Genomic DNA, 21856 nt, shown 5'->3' on the forward strand with positions numbered 1-21856 from the left:
GTAAGTGATACAAAATCATGTGTGATATAATTTGCTCAAAATGTAGTGATCACAGATTAATAACTATTAGTGTTGTTACCGTACTGCATCCTCCTAAAATAATTACGGAATACTAGTTTTTCTGTTAAATCACATTCAGTGTTTTCATAACGTCCTTTTTATATTTGAGTCCACTCAGTTAATGAGTCTCACTTTTTGTCCTCATCAAAACAATTAATGGAAGGCTGGCAAGCTAGCTGAAAATGCGGAACCAGTAGAATATCCTAGATAATTTTGAACTTGACAAATTCCAAGTCACTGGGATTTCAGGACTGTGAGAAAGTATATTACAGAACTTTTACTGTAGTTTTAAAATTATTTTATTCAAATCTCTGAAACATACCACTACCAGTTATTATATCACATCTTTAATGCTCACCTTTTGCCTCTGTTTTTCATCATTTCCACAGCTAAGTATGTTTAAGATGTTACACATCAAACATTCCAGAATTGACACCACTGCTTTCTATACTGTTTCCCAGTGATTAATTTAAAACCAAAGTTTCTATTTAGAGTTCATAATTCTAAGTGGTCTCTAAGTTTTGAGAATAACACAATTTGTATACTGTGGATACCTGAGATATGTCTAAAATTCTAAAGAACATTTATGTAGCAGTTTTTGTTCAGAAAAAAACAAAACAGTTTGGTCACAATCTATTTCAACAAAGTGCTATAGTAAACTGGAGGAATTTTAAAGAAAGTCAGTTATAATTATTGAAGAATCACACATTAACTCATTTTAATAACTCAGTCTTAGGATAAAATATTTTCATTCAGCCAATGAAGTAAAAAATTAAATATGATATATTAAAAAATTCTCAAATTCTGCCTCATTAAATTTTAAGTTCTCTGAGGATAAGGAATATGTTTAATTTACCTTCTATCACCATTGCGTAGTATGGTGCCAGACTAGTACAAGTATAGAGCTACCCAATACATATTCACTGGATAAATAACTTCAGCATAACTTGGTCTCAGGTTGACAAATATTTGACAGTAAAACACCAAATACCATATTAACACAGCATTATTATTTCAGCATAAACAAAGCACACTAGTTGGTACATTACATTTTATGTTTTATTGATGGTGACATATAGTAAAAATCTAATATACATTAGTCACCCATGGTCCCTTATAAATATTTAAAGTTCTTTTTCACAAGCACAATCCCATTGCAGTCATACTATAAGCTTTTTTGAAGACAATTAAAAAATACACTGAAGATATCATAATTCACGATGAGATATTGAGATGGATTTTACATTCTCATTACGAACAAGTGTAGACCTTTACCAAGAGGTTGATATTCTGGGGATCCTTTCTGAGGATTTATTTTCATATAATTAATGGCCAGATTAGCATATGTGAAATCTTAAATTCTTATAAACTTTATTCAGAGTCCATAAATGCAAGCAGATTATAAAGTATTCTTAGATGTACCAACATCTTTAAAAAGTTTAATGTATTCAGTTTGCCTTAAGCTATATTCCTTGAATTGACAATTGTTGAGGTTTCCAAATACTATCTTTTCAGGTCTTCACAGCTTGGATCTGATCTGATAACAAAAACAGACAAGACGTTATCGGTCTCTACAGGGCAAAATCTATTTTTTTAACATAACCTGAGACAAATCTATAAGAACACAGTAGAAATCTATGCATACAGTTTTTAAAAAAAGCACAAATCATACTATAGTTTTTATTTTCATCACAGTTGTACTAGTAGATGCATAGAGCCAGTTAACGAGTTCTATATGACTGCATAAAAATTAGCAGTCCCTTGCCTCATCTCTCAACTCCCTTTTAGGTGATTACCTCTTTATCTCTAAATAATATATATTATTACTTGTTGAAATACCAGTTTCTTCCATTTAATATGAGGCCTCAGTTCTTATATATCTCTATGCTGCTCTCTACAAACCTCATAATGCTTTCAATACTCCCATCCTCCTAACGAAGTAATGTAGTCATTATCAATATAGCTAGAGGCCCGGTGCACAAAATTTGTGTGTGTGGGGGGGTCCATCAGCCCGGCCTGTACCCTCTCCAATCTGGGATCCCTTGGGGGATGTTTGACTGCTGGTTTAGGCCTGATGCCTGTGGAATCGGGCCTAAACCAGCAATTGGACATCCCTCTCGCAATCTGGGACCGCTGGCTCCTAACTGCTCACCTGCCTGCCTGCCTGATCATCCCTAACCACTCTGCCTGCTGGCCTGATAGCCCTTAACCACCTCTGCCTGCTGGCCTGATTGCCCCTAACTGCCCTCCCCTGCTAGCCTGGTCGCCCCTAACCACCTCTGCCTCAGCCCCCGCCACCATGGCTTTGTGTGGAAGGATGTCCAGAAGACGTCTGGTCTAATTAGAATATTACCCTTTTATTAGTATAGATTATACAACATAAGCTTTAACCTTTTGCACTCGGATGTCGAGTGTGACTCGACACGGTTAGCATTAGAATAAAGGAATTGAGAAAAAAGCAAACGAGTGCAAAGGGTTAAGGTAGAATTGCATTAGAAAAAAGGAAGAGACATCTCATTAAAAAATGTATATTGGTTTTATATAATTCAAATCCACTTGTTTATGACAAAAATCAAGTCTTTAAGAATAGGATTGCTTGCCCTAGCTGGTTTTTCTCAGAGGCTAGAGCTTCAGCCTGAGGACTGAAGGGTCCCAGGTTTGATTCTGGTCAAGGGCACATGCCTGGGTTATGGGCTCGATCCCCAGTAGGGCGCATGCAGGAAGCAACGATCAATGATTCTTTCTCATCATTGATATTTCTCTCTCTCTCCCTCTCCCTTCCTTTCTGAAATCAATAAAAATATATTAAAAAAAATAAAAGAATAAGATTGCTTTGCTATCAAAGCCAAGTAAGGTGTGTCACTCGTTGTCCCTGATGAAGTCTGAGCAGCTCAGTTGCTAAGTGACTTCGCTGGGTTATCAAATAAAATCCGTGGAGAAGCAACTATGCCCACTATGCATTTAGGCAATAAAGACGGAAAATTGGGGAGGACAGAGGGCTTCTGGGGTAGGAGACAGTGAGGGTCAGCGGCTGGGAGGCAGGGAAGACACGGGAATGCCCAGTGCCTGGAAGCACAGGAAGGTCTGGGATATGCAAATCTTCTGGGGGCAGAGTCAAGCCCCGCGCTCCGAGAGGTCAGGTCTGGAGGGAGGGCAGGGGTGTGGTTCCAGGGAATCCCCTTCCTGCGAGGCTCCTCCTCCCCTTATCTCCCTAAACTGCCCATTTGGATCAAGGGGGTAGGAAGCAGGTATGCAATGCCTGGGAGGGATGTCCCTCAGTCCCAGATCTCTCCGGGGTGGGAGAGGGGTATTTGTGTTGGTTTGATTCTTCTTACACGTTGAAGGGGGTGGCAGGGGAGTGTCTGCCAGACATGGTTTCCTTCTGCTTGCTTGCCAGAGCTGCCCTGTGTGATGCCTTTTGCCTTCCTTCCCTGCTGCCCTGAGCTAACGTGCATGAGATCGCCAGGGATGAAACTGGGGCCCCCGTTGTATTGCATGGAGATTGCACTCCACAGGAACCTGCCTTATCCAGGGAGGGTTGGGGTCATTCACTGCAGGAAAGGCTCGATTTAAACGAAGCCACTGCTTAGATAGGTGCCAGCTAAGCCATTTGTGTAGAGTTTATCATTCCTTCTGGCTGTTTCCTTGGAAACCACAAACTCAAGATAGCAGAGCCAGGGGCTGCACCCAGGATGGGTGGCCTCTGGGTTGGGCGGTGCAGGAACTGCCTCCACCAGGGGCCACCCAGCATGGAGGTCCTCCTGGTGATGGCAGTCCCTGCCCACCTGCTCCTGCTGTGCATGCCTCCTGCTGAGCAGTCGTGATGTTATGGCATCCCTGCTAATTTGCATACCCCTCTATTATTATATAGGATGAGTCTGTAAATGCTGGTCACAGCTGAGAAAGGTAGCACACCTCAGTTACTTTTCCTGTCTTCAATTACATTTTGTTTTCCCTGGAGTTAATAATTGTTCCTTATCTCCAACCCTGCCTCTCTGCTTTTTTATGTATCTAACTAGTGGCCTGGTGCACGAAATTCGTGCACGGGGGGTGGGGTGGAGGTCCCTCAGCCCAGCCTGCACCCTCTCCAATCGGGGACCCCTTGGGGGATGTCCGACTGCCGGTTTAGGCCCAATCCAACCATCAGTCGGACATCCCTCTCACAATCTGGGACTGCTGGCTCCTAACTGCTCGCCTGCCTGCCTGATCGCCCCTAACTGCCCTCCCCTGTCAGCCTGATCTTGCCCCCAACTGCCCTCCCCTGCTGGCCTAATCTTGACCCTAACTGCTCTCCCATGCCGGCCTGATTGCCCCCAACTGCCCTCCCCAGCCGGCCTGATCGCCCCTAACTGCCTCTGCCTCGGCCCCCACCATCATGGCTTTGTCTGGAAGGAAGTCAGACACCTGGAAAATGGCCAGTCGACCTGGTCTAATTAGCATATTACCCTTTTATTAGTATAGATAGATTATATAGGATAGGATAGCTTAAATGGGGGGGGGGGAGCCTTTTTCAGCAGGAGGAGATGCTCTTGGCAGACAAAAATACATAATCCCTATATCTAGACTGATAGCCAGCCATATGCACTATACTGCCAAACTGGTCGTTAAAAATTTGAACCGCTTTCTTATACCTTACACCAAACAGCTGTTGCCCTTAAAACGCCTCCTCAGTCCCCACCTTAGGTTCTGCCTTCGCAGTTCACCCAGATTAGGTTCTGATTGGTCAGTTTCTATGCCAGTCAGTGTCAAAAGCTCTGCCTCCTAGGCAGCCATTGGCTCCTCGCAGGTCACCCATATTTGGTTCTGATTGGCCAGTTTCTATGCCAGTCAGCATCTCTGGGCCTATCTGTGGGCCTGATCAGAATGGCAGGACTGATCAGCAGCCCCCGCGGCTGCTGGCAAGGCCTGGAGAGAAAGGCAGGCAAGGGCTGATCAGCTGCCATGGAGGCTGCGGATCAGACCCTGCTTCTCTCTTCGGGCCTAATCTGCAGCCCCCTTGGCAGTCAGTGCTGGGTCGTCGTGGCGCCCGCAGCACTGACTGCAGGACTGCCTCCCAGTGTTTGGTTGTTCTTTTGGTCATTTTGGATGTTACAGACTCTGGCTCTTTATATATATAGATACCACTTCAATCCCATTACTCTACGCTGTTTAAACCTTTATTATTATGAAGCACATTACAGAGTCAATCAATTTCACTACAGTCTTCCCAAACTCTCTAATCTGGACCAGTTTTCTCTGCTTGCCCACTTATTTTCATAAAAGATCTTTCACTATCAGTCTAGGATCTCCACTATCATCCAGGGGATTCCTTCCCCCACTCTCTTGTGCTTATTTTCCTCTTTCAGGATTCCCCCCTTTTTTCCTTGGTTTACTCCCTTGTTTTTGAGGAATACTCCTCTCAGTGGCTACCTTAGTAAAAGGTATAGAAAGTAAATTCTTAAGACTTTGTATGGCTGAAGATGTCTTAATTCTACAATCACAATACATTGATACAGCTTGAGAACACAATTCCATTTTCTCCTTTGACTGTTCCAGGCACTGCCCAATCATATTATACCTTCCAAGGGTTGCTACTGAAAAGTTTGATGCTATTCTGTATCCTTATCCTTTACACGAAATCTCCTTTTCTTCTCATGAAGTTTGTAGAATCTTCCATTGTCTTCAGTGTTGACTGTTATTAATGATGTGCCATGGTGTGAGGATATTTTCATCCACTACATTGAGTTCTCAAAAGGACTTTTAACTAAAAACTCATATTTAGGTCTTCAAAATAGTTTGCTGATTTTTCTCCCCTCTATTTTCTGTCCTCTCTTTCTGAAATTCCTACTATTTGGATATTAAGCCTCCTAAAAATGACCCCTTACTTTCTTATCTTTTCTTTCCAATTTTCTATTTTTTCTCCTTTTGCTCTGCTTTCTGAGAGAGTGCCTCTATTTTATCTTCTTTTAACTGGGGTTTCAATTTCTACTATTCTATTATTATTTTCTAAAAACTCATTTTTAGGTTCTTTGTTCTTGATACACTACTATTTTTTTTTCTTTTGTTAATCCTCACCAGATATTTTTTCCATTGATTTTTCAGAGAGTGGAAGGGACTGGGAGACACATTGATTGGTTGCCTTCCACATGTACCCCAACTGGGGTCTGGATTAAGCCTACAACCGAGGTACATGTCCTTGACTGGCATCGAACCCACGGCCAGACCACAGGCCAACACTCTAACCAATGAGCCAAACCAGCTGTGCAGTGGTCGGCAAACTGTGGCTCGCAAGCCACATGCGGTTCTTTGGCCCCTTGAGTTTTTAGCAAAAGCCAGCTTAGGAGTACCCTAATTAAGTTAATAACAATGTACCTACTTATATAGTTTAAATTTAAAAAATTTGGCTCTCAAAAGAAATTTCAATTGTTGTACTGTTGATATTTGGCTCTGTTGACTTATGAGTTTGCCGACCACTGAGCTAGTGCATACTCTACTAGGTTTTTGAAATGTTCCCCTAAATAAACTCTACTTCCTTTAACCTATTTTTCCTGTTTGTTTAAGTTCCTTAATTCATAATGTTTTGGTCCTCAAATGCCTGGTGATCCTTTGCCATCTTCTCATATGTATTAACAAACACTGTAAAGCTGAACTGGAATTGTGATATGCATTTTAGGCTTGTCAAATGTGGTTTTCCTTCTAGTGTATCTAGCTAAGCCATTTCCTTGGAAATCTCTGATGTTAATACCACTAGCTCTTTTCTCTTAGGCTGGTCTGATTCCTCAAAGATGACTTTGTATCTCATGCCTACCACCAGTGTCTTCTGGGAGAAGCAGAAGGTAGAAGAGGGTTATAATATTTGGTATGAAAACTTTCAGTTACTCCTTATTTTCAGTTCAGCACTACCACACACAGTTGTGCTTGCTGTTCTCCAGTCCAGAGACACTCTGTTTGATTCTCTGCAGAGAATGAACCTTCAACCTTCTTTTGAGATAAGGATGTAAGACTGTGTGTTCTCTTTTCAGCCCTACCTCTCTTATTTCCAATTTCTACCAATATCAAGCCTTTGTGGGGATCTGCAATGTAAATTAGCCTTCCAGCTTTCCTCAGTGCTGGCTTAGAATTCAGCTTTCTCTGTTAAGAGAAAGGGTCTTTAAGTCTGTTAGGTCATTCATTATTTATCAGACCAGATCAACATTCATCAGATATCCAGCTTCCAAAGTCTGGGTGCCATTGTTTTTTGTTCTATTTTGGTTGCCATTTTTGTCATTCCCATTCCTTTTGCCCTTGTGGGTTAATGTCTTTAAACAAAAGTCCCTTAACTATTAGTGACATCTGAGGAGGAGATGAAAGTTAAGTGTCATTGGAACACCCATATGAATAGTTTATGTGTTTTATTAAAACCTGAAAGCATAAACCTTTCCCATACAGATAAAGTGATAAAATGAGTAAGTTTCCTTAGTCACATGGGAGGATTTCTTTTTATAAATATCTCACTTCAAAGTTTCAGAGCTAGAAAACAACTTCTATCTCTGCAATAGTTTCTGTATATTCTCTGTTGGTTTTTCATAATCTACTCAGGAATTCTTGTCTTTGGGCTGCAATACATAGGAAATCATTGTGAATCCTTCCGAAAAAGAATGGAATCATGGCACGAAATGTTTCATTTAATATTCTATCTCCAAAATTTTAGCCTTAAACTCTAAATAATAAAATTATGCTAAGCGAAATAAGCCAGTCAGAGAAAGATAAATATCACATGATCTCACTCATTTGTGGAATATAATGAACAACATAAACTGATGAAAAATAGGTCCAGATACATAGAAGCATCAAACAGACTGTCAAATATCAGAGGGAAGGCAGGAAGAGTAGGGGGTGGGGGAAAAGGGTAAGAGATCAACCAAAGGACTTGTATGCATTCATATAAGCATAACCAATGGACATGGACAGTAGGGAGGTGAGGTCTTGTGCTGGGGGCGGGAGTGGGCTGGGAGAGCTCAATAGGGGAAAAGGAGACATCCTATCTAATAAAAGAGTAATATGCAAATTGACCGTACCACCGCTACACACAAGCCATGCCCACCAGCCAATCAGGAGTGAGTATGCAAATTAACACAACCAAGATCGCTGCACACTCAAGGCTACAAAGTTTCAATTATAGAAGATAAATTAATCCCAACAAAAATGGTTGTGGCCATGGAGCAAGCAGGAGGCTTGGCTCGGCTCAAGGCTACAAAGTTTCAATTTTAGAAGATAAATAAATCCCAGATATCAGGGCCTCCGCTTGGGTCGCCGGGGGGCGTGGCCGGCCTGCAAACCACCACAGGCCCCTCACTCAGGCTGCCCCACGCCCCAAGGGAACCCCCACCCTGATCCGGGACACCCTTCAGGGCAAACCAGCTGGCCCCCACCTGTACACCAGGCCTCTATCCTATCTAATAAAAGAGTAATATGCAAATTGATCATCACTCCAACACACAAGATGGCTTCCCCCATGTGGTCAAAGATGGCTGCCCCATGTGGACACAAGATGGCTGCCACAAGATGGCCAGCAGGGGAGGGCAGTTGGGAGGGAACAGGCTTGCAAGGGAGGGCAGTTGTGGGCAATCAGGCCGGCAGGGGAGGGCAGTTGGGAGGGAACAGGCCTGCAAGGGAGGGCAGTTGTGGGCAATCAGGCCAGCAGGGGAGGGCAGTTGGGAGGGACCAGGCCTGCAAGAGAGGGCAGTTGGGGGCAATCAAGCCTGCAGGGGAGTGCAGTTAGGGGTGACCAGGCCGGCAGAGGAGGGAAGTTGGGGGTGGCTGGGCCAGCAGTTGGGGGGAATCCAGGCCTGCAGGGAAGAGCAGTTGTGGGGGACCAGGCCTGCAGGGGAGGGCAGTTAGGGGTGACAAGGCCTGCAGATGAGGGCAGTTAGGGGTGACCAGGCCTGCAGGGGAGGGAAGTTAGGGGCAAACAAGCTGGCAGGGGAGCAGTTAGACATCAATCAGGCTGGCAGGGGAGTGGTTAGGGGGAGTTCAGGTTGGCAGGCAGAAGGGGTTAGGGGCAATCAGGAAGGCAGGCAGGTAAGCTGTTGGGAGCAAGCAGTCCTGGATTGCGAGAGGGATGTCCGACTGCCCGTTTAGGCCCGATCTTACCGGGATTGGGCCTAAACGGGTAGTCGGACATCCCTCGAGGCGTCCCAGATTGGAGAGGGTGCAGGCTGGGCTGAGGGACACCCACCCTGTGCACGAATTTCGTGACCTGGGCCTCTAGTATGTAATATTTTCAACAATAAAGAATTAAAAACAAAACAAAACAACAACAAAATAAATAGAAAATTCAATAAAAAAGAAAAAGAAAAGAAAAGAAATTGGTCCAAGGGCCTTCTTGTTTATAATGCTAGGAAAATTCGGAAGCAAAATGAAGAGATAAACTCAGAATATCTTTCACAGATAGATTTACATAAAAAATCTAATAAGTTAGTTAAATGCACAGACAAGTCTCTTGTATGCTGTTAGCTATTTTATAAAATTAGGTTTTTGCCTTTTTTTGAATAAAGAGAGACTGGAGCATCAAATTGCAAACTATTCGCTATTACATAAGAAATATGAACAGAAGATCTTCTATTCAAAACCAAACCAACATACTTTTTAATCTATGTACAAAGTTTCTTTCGTTATTAAATAGAGCACTTAGGTAAAAGGGTACATTTAACATTTACTGAGTGTTTTCTAATGCTAGTGATTTTAACACATACAGTGTTTCATTTAATCTGTGCAACTATTTTCACATTTATTTTTTCAATTTTCCAGATGAAGACAATTATCTTCAAAAGAGATGTTAATTAATAATAAGTGGTGGAATGAATCTTCTACACTCAAAAGCCCAACTGCTTTTTAACTACTATTCCATGATGCCTACATAAAATTGGGACAACTAGCTTACCTTGCAGAAAACTGTTGTAACAGTTACATAAAAAATATGGCAACAGAAGGGCACAAAAGTATTTCCAATAACGTACCCTCCTTACAAAGACTTGGGAAGTAAGATGCAAAGATAACGAATCAGAAAAGTCAGACATAAAAATTAGGTGACAAGACCAGAGTTGGCAAGTGGCACAGTGATGTTGGATTGTTACTGACACCTAGTGGCCTCACTGTTACAAAATACAAAATAAATAAATAAAGGGAAGAGAGAGCTATGATAGAGCGGAGAGAGCTAAGATGTAAAATTCAGATGACTATATCAACCTATTTTTAGTGGTTACTGTGCTTTGAATTACTTTATGAACAATAGTGGGGTTTGATCCATGCTATATCTTCACTGTGAGCAATAATAAGCACTTGTAAATAAGAATCAAGGCTGAAAATATGCTTTTGGTGTCTTCTCTGGAATGTTCCTCTGTAACCTATGTTTATGTGGGAATCAGTGCCTTAACTTTCATCACTTCTTTACCACAACCCAAGAAACTAAGTTGGTTGTGTTCACAGAAAAATTCTAGTAGTTATGCTAGAATCACTAGAGGTTCTCAATTAAGTTTCACTTAATTATAAAATTATGACTAGAATGTTCTTTGCAGTTTTTTACTTTTTAATGTTTTAACTTTTTTAGTTTATTTATTTTTTATTGAATTTTTTAGAGAGGAGGAAAGGAGAGAGGGGGAGAGAGAGAGAGAGGGAGAAAGAGAGGAAGAAAAGGGAGAGGGAGGGGGGGATTGGTTACCTCCCACATGCATCCCGACATGGGATTGAACCCAAAACCTGGGTATGTGCCCTGACTGGGAATTGAACTGGCAACTTTTTGGTGTACAGGATGATGCTTCAAGCAACTGAGCCACACTGGCCAGGGTGCTCTTTGCACTTTAATGGTAAATGTTATGATGGCTACAAATGAGAAAAATCACTAATAGTCTGTGCAGTTAATTAAAATACCACATTTTACTAACACATGAAAAATATTTATCAGATGTACACTTAGTACTTTGAACCAAAGAAATATTATGTCATTGTATGGGTAAGCAGCTAAATATATCTTAATTTATTCCCCAATATAGTAAGCTTGTCCAGACATAAACTTAATATTTGGTTCAAAGATCCAACATGACATGCAGAAGAGGAAAAGAAATCACACATAACTGTAATCAAAATGTTAGTTTAGCCCTGGCCTGGTGGCTCAGTTGGTTGGAGCATTGTGCCATGCACCAAAAGGATGCAGGTTCCATTCCTGGTCAAGGCACATACTTAGGTTGTGGGTTCAATCCCCAGCCGGGATGTGTATGGGAGGCAACTAATCAAAGTTTCTCTCTCACATCAATGTTTCTCTCTCTCTCTCTCTCTCTCTCTCTCTCTCTCTCTCTCTCTCTCTCTCTCTCTCTTCCTGTCTTTCTAAAACTCAATAAAAACATATCCTCAAGTGAGAATTAAAAAAATGGTCAGTGTAGAAAGAGTTAAGTTGATAGCCCAAGACGAAAACTTAAATTTATAATATATTGTTGTTCACCCTTATTCAGAGCAGTGAGATGCCTAATAGGAATGATCCTTAGTTGTTCTGCTCATGAGTGAAAATTTCTTGGCCTCTCAGTGTCCTGAAACCTAAAGAACTCAGTTTCATTCATTTTTACTGCTCTTTGTAGTCTACTGTGCTTCCAGCGATTCCTGTAACTAGTAGACAATGTAAACTTAGGAAAAATAATAATTTATTTATTTTTTTTATTTTGTTTATTGTTTCAAGTATTACATATGTCTCCTTTTTCCTGGATTGAGCCCCCCTGCCACTCCTACCTCCTGAGAACAAGCCCCCACCACCTCAGTGTCTGTGTCTATTGCTTATGCTAATATGCATGCATACAAGTCCTTTGGTTGATCTCTAACCCCCTCTCCCCTGCCTTAATATATCTTAAACCTTAATTTATTCCCTGATATAGTAAGCTTGTACCAACCTATGATAGCTATTTTTGATGAATAACAAATAGAGCTGCTACATACAAATCAATAGAATACCAGTATTTATAATTCTCAATATGAGTGTTAAAAGTTGTGTAAATATCTAAAACTATATAATATTATGTGCCAACTATCTAATCTAATAATAGACAAATATGCAAATTGACCGCACCTTCGCTACACCTAAGCCACGCCCATCAGCCAAGCCACGCCCACCAACCAATCAGGACGAGTATGCAAATTACCCCAACAAAGATGGCGGCTAATTTGCATATCAAGACAGCGTCGAAAGAAGCCAAGAGCTGCAGAAGGGAGTAAAGCTTCGAAGAAGCAAGCAAGCCGGAGGGGGGGAGGAGAAGGGAGAAGCGAAGTCAGGGCCGGGGGCGAAGCGAAAAGCAGGCGGGCTGGTGGAGAAGGTGGGGCGGGTGACAAGGGCAGAGCGGAGGCGGGGCCGGGGGAGAAGGGAAAAGCAGGCGGGCTGGAGGAGAAGGCGGGGCGGGCGACAAGGGAGGAGCGGAGGCGGGGTAGAGTGCAGCAGGAAATCCTATTGCAGGATTTTTCCTGCAACGGGAACGCTAGTGTTATATATAAAATAGAGGCCTGGTGCACGAAATTTGTGCACGAGGGGCGGGTTCCTCAGCCCGGCCTGCGCCCTCTTGCAATCCGGGACCCCTCAGGGGATGTCTGCCTGCTGGCAGGGGGATCAGGCCTAAGCCGGCAGGCGGACATCCCTCTCACAATCCAGGATCCCTCTCGCAGTCCAGGACCCCTTGCTCCTTACTGCCCTGCCTGCTCGCTGCTCCTTACTGCTCAGCTAGCTGCTCCTTAATGCTGCCATGGAGGCAGGAGAGGCTCCCGCCACCACCACTGCGCTCGCCAGCTTCTGGCTGAGTGGCGCTCACCCTGTGCGAGTGAACTGACCACCAGGGGGAGGCTCCTGCATTGAGCGTCTGACCCCTGGTGGTCAGTGTGCATCACAGCGACCAGTCGTTCCGCCGGTCATTCGGTCTATTTGCATATTAGGGTTTTATTATATAGGATTAAGATATGTATGAAGTAAAGCATTCTTAGCCCTTTGCACTCGCTTGCTTTTTTCTCGATTCCTTTATTCTACTCGGGATTTAATTTTTTAAATACCCCAGATTTTACAAAGTGCGGCAGTAGGATAAAAAACTGGAATTTCTTTTCATACAAACTTATTTGGATTTTTTTATATTTCAAATTATTGATACATTCAAAGAGTATAAAAAGAGCTGCTACCGATGCTAACCGTGTCGAGTCACACTCAACATCTGAGTGCAAAAGGTTAAAATACATGCCATGCAGACTTATTTTAGATATCGACAGTAAGACTAACATTTGTCCCAAACTTCAAATATGCTTCCATTACTAGATCTCTTAGAAATTTATTGCTATAGAAAAATGGGCAAGAGGGAGGCAAGATGGCGACCAGCAGGAAGGTAGGGAGGGAGAGTGTGTGAGAGAGTGAGGGAGCGATAGAGGTGTGTGTGGATGTGTGTGGGTGTGTGTGTGAGTGAAATAGGGACAGTGAGACCCTACAGTTCTTCCAGGGGGCTGCCAATCTGGGCAGTCTTAGACAGCAAAACCCCGAGGACACCGGCGGCACAGAGACCACGCCATCTTGAAGAACAGAACTGCTTGAGACTAGGATCCTAGCCTCGCCACCACCCAGTCTGGTCTCAGAAGCAAACCAGGACCATACAGCTGCTCTGGTAGAAGACCTGCCACCACAGCTGCAGACCCAGGGACACCAGGACTCCAGGCACCCGGCCGCAGATTTCTGTGAGTCACAAAGCCAATCCCCCTTCCCCGCCGCCCCCGCGGCAGCGACACAGAAGCTACCAGACCCCAGCCGCACAATAAGGCTTTCTGCACACACAAAGCAGTGGTGACTCTGCCTGACTTTGAGCCTTGGTGTCAGACACGGGAAGTTTGTTTCCTGCGACTAGTCTCTGCACTCAGACAGGGAGACTGAGCGGAATTCGAGCCTAGCCGCTCATCCCTAGGGAGGTGGTCTTCTGCGACCAGATCCCGCACCCACGCAGGGCATGGAAACAGTGCTGAACTTGAACCTGGACTTGCAAACTTGAGGAATTTGTTTCCCGCGACTCATCTCCACCCCCAGGCAGGGAGGCAGTCCTGAATTTGTGCATAGGTTCATGACCTTGGGGAGATTGTTTTCTGCGACCAGATCCTACACCCATGCAGGTAGACAGCACTGAATCTGAGCCTGGGGGTGCAAACCGGGGAGTTTGTTTCCCATGACCAGACCCTGCACCTTAGCAGAGAGGCTGCGGTGAATTTGAACCTGGATGTGCGGTCTTGGGGAGTTTGTTCCCCATGACCAGACCCTGTGCCCACACAGGAAGGCAGCGCTCAATTGGAGCCTGGGTACATGGACACAGGGTGTTTGTTTTCCACAGTGCACACCCGCGTGACCAGACCACACACCCACACTAAGCGGCAGTGCCACCTGACTTTGATTCTGGGCAAGCGCACACAGAAGGCTGTTTACAGCAGGGCAGAAGTGGACCTCCTGCCAACACAGTGCGACTGAGCAACCTGGTCTCCCGGGCAGATCGGGGACCCTGAACCTCCACACAAGAGGCAGCATTGACCACCAGTGACCAGACTCTGTTCCTCATTACGTGCGCCTGAGATCCCTGATTCCCAGTACATTCACACTAAGAGCCAGTGACTCCAATTCTTGGCGCATGTGCACACAGGAACCCTGATTCTCAGTGCGAGGTAGCACCAAGCAACAGAGATTCTGATACTCGATTCTCGGCATGGACACAGGGAGCCTTTGACTCCTGACACACAATAGGGGACTTTGATTTTTGGCACACGCCAGTGGGTTCTCTGTTTCAACGTGGCGCAGGCAGGGTCCCTGATTCTAGGTGCACACACAAGGCCACACTAAGCGCCTGTGACTCTGACCCAGGGCGAGCGTGGTTCCCACCAAGCCACAGCAACCGCATGTCTTGGTATCAGAGCTCTTCAGTGACACTTGGGGGTGCAAAACTCCCACTGCACATGGTCCAGGCCCCTGCAACTCAACATCTGAACCTTCTGGTGATAGTCAGAATGGGGGGGACAACGAAGCAATCCCCAGAGGAAAGAAAAGGAGGAATCGCCAAGTAAGGAAATAAGTGAAACAGAAGCATGCAAAATGACAGAAAAAGAATTCAGAGTGATGGTCATACAGTTCATATACCAGATGGATGAGAAAATCAACAACCTATGCAAAAATCAGGAAGAAATGAAAAATGATATAGCTACAATCAAAAACACCATGGAAGGCTTCAACAGTAGACTAGAAGAAGCAGAGGACCAAATCAGCAAGTTAGAAGATCAAGTACAGAAACAAGCCCAATCTGAACAGCAACTAGAGAAAAAAATTAAAAAGCAGGAGGAGAGCCTAAGGGAGCTTTGGGACAATGCAAAATGAAATAACATACGTATAATAGGACTGCCAGAAGGACAAGAAGAGCAGCAAGGATTAGAAAATTTATTTGAAGAAATAATGACAGAAAACTTCCCTGATATGGGGAAGAAAAAAGTTACTCAAGTACAAAGAGTCCCAAGCAAGATGAATCCCAAAAGACCCACACCAAGACACGCCATAATTACCATGGCAAATGTTATCGACAAAGAGAGAATCTTAAGGCTGCAAGAGAGAGACAGAGAGTTACCTACAAAGGATCCCCCATCAGATTATCAAATGATTTCTCAACAGAAACACATCAAGCTAGAAGGGAATGGAAGGAAATATACAAAGTGATACAAAGCAAGGGACTCAATCTAAGAATACTCTATCCAGCAAGACTATCAATCAAAATTGAAGGGGAAATCAGGAGCTTCATAGACAAAAAAAGGCTAAGGGAGTTTATCACTACCAAATCAGCAATGCAAGAAATGCTAAAGGGTCTGCTGTAAAAAGAAGAAAAAAAAAGGTAAGAAGGAACACAGCCTCAAAAAACAAAAATGGCTACAAACAAGTACCTTTCAATAATAACTTTAAATGTAAACGGACTAAGTGCTCCAATCAAAAGACATTGAGTGGCTGAATGGACAAAAAAAACATGACCCATATATGTGCTGTCTACAAGAGACCCACCTCAGAACAAGGGACTCACACAGACTGAAAGAGAAGGGATGGAAAAATATCTTTCAGGCAAATGGAAATGAAAAAAAAACGCTGGGGTAGCAATACTTATATCTGACAAAATAGACCTCAAAGTGAAGGCCATAACAAGAGATAAGAAAGGCCACTTCATAATGCTAAAGGGATCAATACAACAAGAGGATATAACCCTGGTAAACATATATGCACCCAATGCAGGAGCACCCAAATACATAAAAAATTTCCTGGAAGATATCAAGAGAGAGATAGACAACAATACAATCATAGTAGGGGACTTTAATACACCACTGACAACACTGGATAATCCTCTAGACAAAAAAATCAGCAAAGAAACAACAATCCTAAATGACTCACTAGATTAGATGGACTTAATTGACATCTTCAGAACATTTCACCCCAAAGCTGCAGAATATACGTTCTTCTCAAGTGCACATGGGACATTTTCAAAAATAGACCACATACTGGGTCACAAGCAAAGTCTCCCCAAATTCAAGAAGATTGAAATCATACCAAGTATCTTTTCAGATCACAATGGCATAATATTAGAAATAAACTACAATAAAAACAATCCAAAACACTCAAACACTTGGAAGCTGAATAGCATGTTATTAAATATTGATTGGGTTATCAATGAGATCAAGGAAGAAATTAAAAACATTCTGGAAACTAATGACAATAAAAACACGACAATCCAAAACCTATGGGACATAATGAAAGCAGTCCTGAGAGGGAAGTTTATAGCTCTACAGGCCTACCTAAAAAAACAAGAAAAAATTGTAGTAAATCATCTATTGCTACAACTCAAAGAATTAGAAAGAGAGCAACAAGAAAAGCCCAGTGTAAGCAGAAGGAAGGAAATAATAAAGATCAGAGCAGAGATAAACGACATAGAGACCAAAGAAACAATACAAAAGATCAACAAAACCAAGAGCTGGTTCTTTGAAAGGATAAACAAAATTGATGAACCTCTAGCCAGGCTCACCAAGAAGCAAAGAAAGAGGACTCAAATAAACAAAATCAGAAATGATAGAGGCGAAATAACAACAGACTCCACAGAAATACAAAGGATTGTTTCAAAATACTATGAACAACTCTATTCCAACAAACTAGACAACCCGGAGGAAATGGACATATTCCTAGAAAAATACAACCTTCCAAAACTCAATCAGGAAGATTCTAAAAATCTCAACAGGCCAATAACTATGGAAGAAATTGAAGCAGTCATCATAAAACTTCCAGCAAACAAAAGCCCAGGCCCAGATGGCTTCACAAGAGAGTTTTACCAAACATTCAAGAAAGAACTGAAACCTATCCTCCTCAGACTATTCCAAAAATTTCAAGAAGAAGGAACACTTCTAAGCTCCTTCTATGAAGCCAGCATCACCCTAATACCAAAACCAGATAAAGACAACACAATGAAAGAGAATTACAGGCCAATATCCCTCATGAACATAGATGCCAAAATCCTCAACAAAATTCTAGCAAATCGGATCCAGCAGTACATCAGAAAGATCATACACCATGACCAAGCAGGATTTATAGCAGGGATGCAAGGATGGTACAATATCCACAAATCAATAAACGTGATACATCACATAAACAAATTGAGGGGGAAAAATCACATAGTCATATCAATTGACGCAGAAAAAGCATTTGACAAAATCCAACACCCTTTCTTGATAAAAACTCTCAGCAAGGTGGGAATAGAAGGATCATACCTTAACATCATAAAAGCCATATATGATAAACCCACAGCCAGCATCACACTCAATGGACAAAAACTAAAATCATTTCCCCTAAGAACAGGAAAAAGACAGGGATGCCCTCTCTTCACCACTCCTGTTCAACATAGTACTGGAAGTATTAGCCATTGCTATCAGACAAGAAGAAGAAATAAAAGGCATCCAAATTAGAAAAGAAGTAAAATTGTCCTTATTCGCAGACGACATGATACTGTACATAGAAAACCCTAAAGACTCCAACAAAATATTATTAGACTTAATAAATGACTTCGGCAAGGTGGCAGGATACAAAATTAATGCCAAGAAATCTATGGCATTTCTATACACCAATAGTGAACTTACAGAAAGAGAGAGTAAAAAAGCAATCCCATTTACCATCGCACCAAAAAAATGAAGATACCTAGGAATAAACTTTACTAAAGAGGTAAAAGACATATATGCAAAAAACTACAGGACACTGAAAAAAGAGATAGAGGAAGATATAAACAGATGGAAGAACATACTGTGTTCATGGATTGGTAGAATCAACATCATCAAAATGTCCATTCTACCCAAAGCAATCTACAGATTCAATGCACTCCCCATCAAAATACCAACAGCATATTTCACAGACCTAGAACGAACTCTCCAAAAATTCATCTGGAATAAAAAAAAGACCCCGAATAGCCACAGCAATTCTGAGAAAGAAGAACAAAGTAGATGGGATCTCAATACCAGATATCAAGCTGTATTACAAAGCCACTGTTCTCAAAACAGCCTGGTACTGGCACAAGAACTGACATATAGATCAGTGGAATAGAATAGAGAACCCAGAAATCGACCCAAACCACTATGCCCAATTAATTTTCGACAAAGGAGGCATGAACATACAGTGGAATCAAGACAGTCTCTTCAATAAATAGTGTTGGGAAAATTGGACAGATACATGCAGAAAAATGAAACTAGACCACCAACTTACACCATACACAAAAATAAACTCAAAATGGATAAAGGACTTAAACAAAAATACTAGAGGAATCCACAGGCCGCAAAATCTCAGACATATGCTGAAGGAACTTCTTCACTGATACTGCTCCCAGGGCAATGGAAAATAAAGAGAAAATAAACAAATGGGACTACATCAAAATAAAAAGCTTTTGCATAACAAAAGAAACGATCAACAAAACAACAAGAAAGACCAGTACATGGGAGAACATATTTGCCAATGTTACCACTGAGAAGGGTTTAAGCTCCAACATTTACAGGGAACTCATACAATTCAACAAAAGGAAGATAAACAACCCAATCAAGAAATGGGCAATGGTCCTAAATAGAAAATTTTCGAAAGAAGACAGAAGGAGGCCAAGAGACATATGAAAACATGCTCAATCACTAATTATCCGAGAGATGCAAATCAAAACGACAATGCGGTACCATCTCACACCTGTCAGAATGACTATCATCAATAAATCAATAAATGACAAATGTTGGCGAGGATGCGGAGAAAAAGGAACCCTGGTGCACTGCTGGTGGGAATGCAGACTGGTGCAGCCACTGTGGAGAACAGTATGGCGTTTCCTCAAAAAACTAAAATTGGAACTCCCATTTGACCCAGTGATCCCACTTCTAGGAATATATCCTAAGAAGCTAGAAACATCAATCAGAAAGGATATATGCACCCCTATGTTCATAGCAGCACAATTTACAATAGCAAAGATTCGGAAACAGCCTAAGTGCCCATCAGCAGATGAGTGGATTAAAAAACTGTGGTATATCTACACAATGGAATACTATGCTGCGCTAAAAAAGAAGGAATTCCTACCATTTGCAACAACATGGATGGAACTGGAGAGCATTATGTTAAGTGAAATAAGCCAGTTGGAGAAAGATAAGTATCACATGATCTCACTCATTTGTGGAATATAATGAACAACATAAACTGATGAACAAAAACAGTTCCAGAGACAGAGAAACATCGATCAGACCATCAAACCTCGGAGGGAAGGTAGGGGGAGGTGGGGGTAAGGGGGAAAGATCAACCAAAGGACTTGTATGCATGCATATGGGCCTAACCAATGGACACAGACAACAGGGGGGTGAGGGCAGGAGTGGGGGGTGGGGGGTAATGGGGGAATAAGGACACATATGTAACACCTTAATCAATAAAGAAATTAAAAAAATTTATTGCTATAAATAAAAATATTTCTACAGTTGTCACTATATTGACTATAAAAAGCAAACACTTTAAATAAATCCTTTAGAAAAATGTAATAGAAGTAAATGGAGCAAGGTATTGGATACTTACTGTAGTGTATTTTCTGACAGCAGAAATAAATGGAAACAAGAGGAGAAAAAGGCAGTGATATAATAAAAAGAAAATGTTATAAAAGGAAAGAAAAATGTCAATGGAAAGGAAATATAGGTTGAAGATGGACAGTATTTTGTGATGTACCTTGAAGCCAGTCTACACCTTCTTGCAATCCTTCTCCTTTTATGGCATCACTAGCACTGAAATAAAATCCACAAGAAACATATCTATTTCATTACATTGTAGAACTATAAGAACAAATAATTGTAATTTTTCCATATGGCAAATTAATATATTCTAGTAACACATATCTGAGCAAAACTGGTTAAGCAATGAAACTGAATGTACATAAAAAAACAAAAGTCTAAGCATCTCAGAGCAACAAAATTATCTGTAACTTATATTGACATAATTTTTATGACACTTGGAAAAGTGTACCAATAAAAAGTTATTATTTTAGGAACAGTACTCAGACTGACATTACTTTGAGTAATATTTCTAGTGGTGGAAAAGTTTTATCGAGTCCCCCTTCCTATATTACCCAGCCCCAATGACTCAAAAGCAGTTACTTATTAGAAATGCTTGACTTAGGTTGTAATTTAGCCACAGGATGCAGTGACTTTTTTTGAAATAGAGTTTTATATCTATACAGTATAAACCTGTAATTATAACTTTGGTAAACTGGTAGAAAAAAAATCCCAATAGATTTCAATAATAGTTTTTTTTCTTATTGGCTTCAGGAACCTAAATAGGTTATTTAACTCTCCTGTCTTCAGTTTTAGCGTCTGTAAAATGGGGAGATATTCTAATTGACCTCACAGAGTTATTAAGGAAATTGAATATTTGAGATATGTATATAAAACAGGGTCTTTTCATGGTCTTAGAATAAGATTAAATCCTTATTGTGATATTTTATAAACAATTATAATTAAATTTTAAATTAAAATAATAAAATACAAAGAATTTTTTGAGTATCAATCTTTTCCAAGACACAGACTGACAGTTTCTCATAACATTTTACTGATCTGGTAGTTATTTCCTTTCAAAATATAATCGTATAATAGCCTTTAGTATACATAATTAGATTTTCTGAATTAGGGTTTCTTTTAGTGTGCTGAAGAATGATTTTAAATGTACTAAATAACCTAAAAGAGTTAATTTGATTATAATCAAACCAGAAATTTCCTCTAAGGAATTACTTATTAGATTAAGAATATGACATATTTTAAAATAGGAAGACAGAAACAAACAGCACGAGATACAAAATTATTCAAAGCAAATTGTGGATTACCCATATCAACAGCAAAACATCAGTAACTAAAATATTTATATAAAAAAGATCAATGTATTGATTTTATCACACACCTATAGTCCCAAATAAGACTACAGATTCAAATAAGTAACGTAATGAGGAAATCCTTCCCTTTTGGTGAGGAGTCACCACCTTACTAAAACCCTGCATCTTTTCCTACTAAGTTGCAACTGTTTGAATTTTACTTTCCTTTCAAATAAATGATAAGACCTGTAACTAAATAAAAGCAAAGTCTTCACCACGTTCTGCAGGGCCCTAGATCTCTTGCTCCAGTCAGCTTGGACTTCTTGCTATTCCTGAAATACACCAGGTACATTCTCATCCAAAGCCACTGCTGGCCTGTCTGGAAAGCTATTCCTTCACTCCTCTGTGTGAGCTGCTCCCTGACT

At 41.4% G+C, this 21856-nt stretch overlaps 1 protein-coding gene across 3 annotated transcripts in view; it reads right to left on the minus strand.

Annotated features, from left to right (window-relative positions):
- Positions 1-1101: 1101 nt before the first annotated feature.
- Positions 1102-21856, minus strand: part of ARL6 (ADP ribosylation factor like GTPase 6) — a 49464-nt gene continuing 28709 nt past the window's right edge. For all 3 annotated transcript variants that reach the window (XM_008157628.3, XM_054714058.1, XM_054714057.1), the window contains 2 exons: positions 20300-20355; positions 1102-1597 (listed from right to left, as the gene is read on the minus strand). In XM_008157628.3, coding sequence (XP_008155850.1) covers positions 1572-1597; positions 20300-20355 — 82 coding nt within the window. In that variant the 3' untranslated portion in view covers positions 1102-1571. The remainder of the gene's footprint in view (positions 1598-20299; positions 20356-21856) is intronic.

The sequence above is a fragment of the Eptesicus fuscus genome, chromosome 3 (genome assembly GCF_027574615.1).
Source record: "Eptesicus fuscus isolate TK198812 chromosome 3, DD_ASM_mEF_20220401, whole genome shotgun sequence".
NCBI lineage: Eukaryota > Metazoa > Chordata > Mammalia > Chiroptera > Vespertilionidae > Eptesicus > Eptesicus fuscus.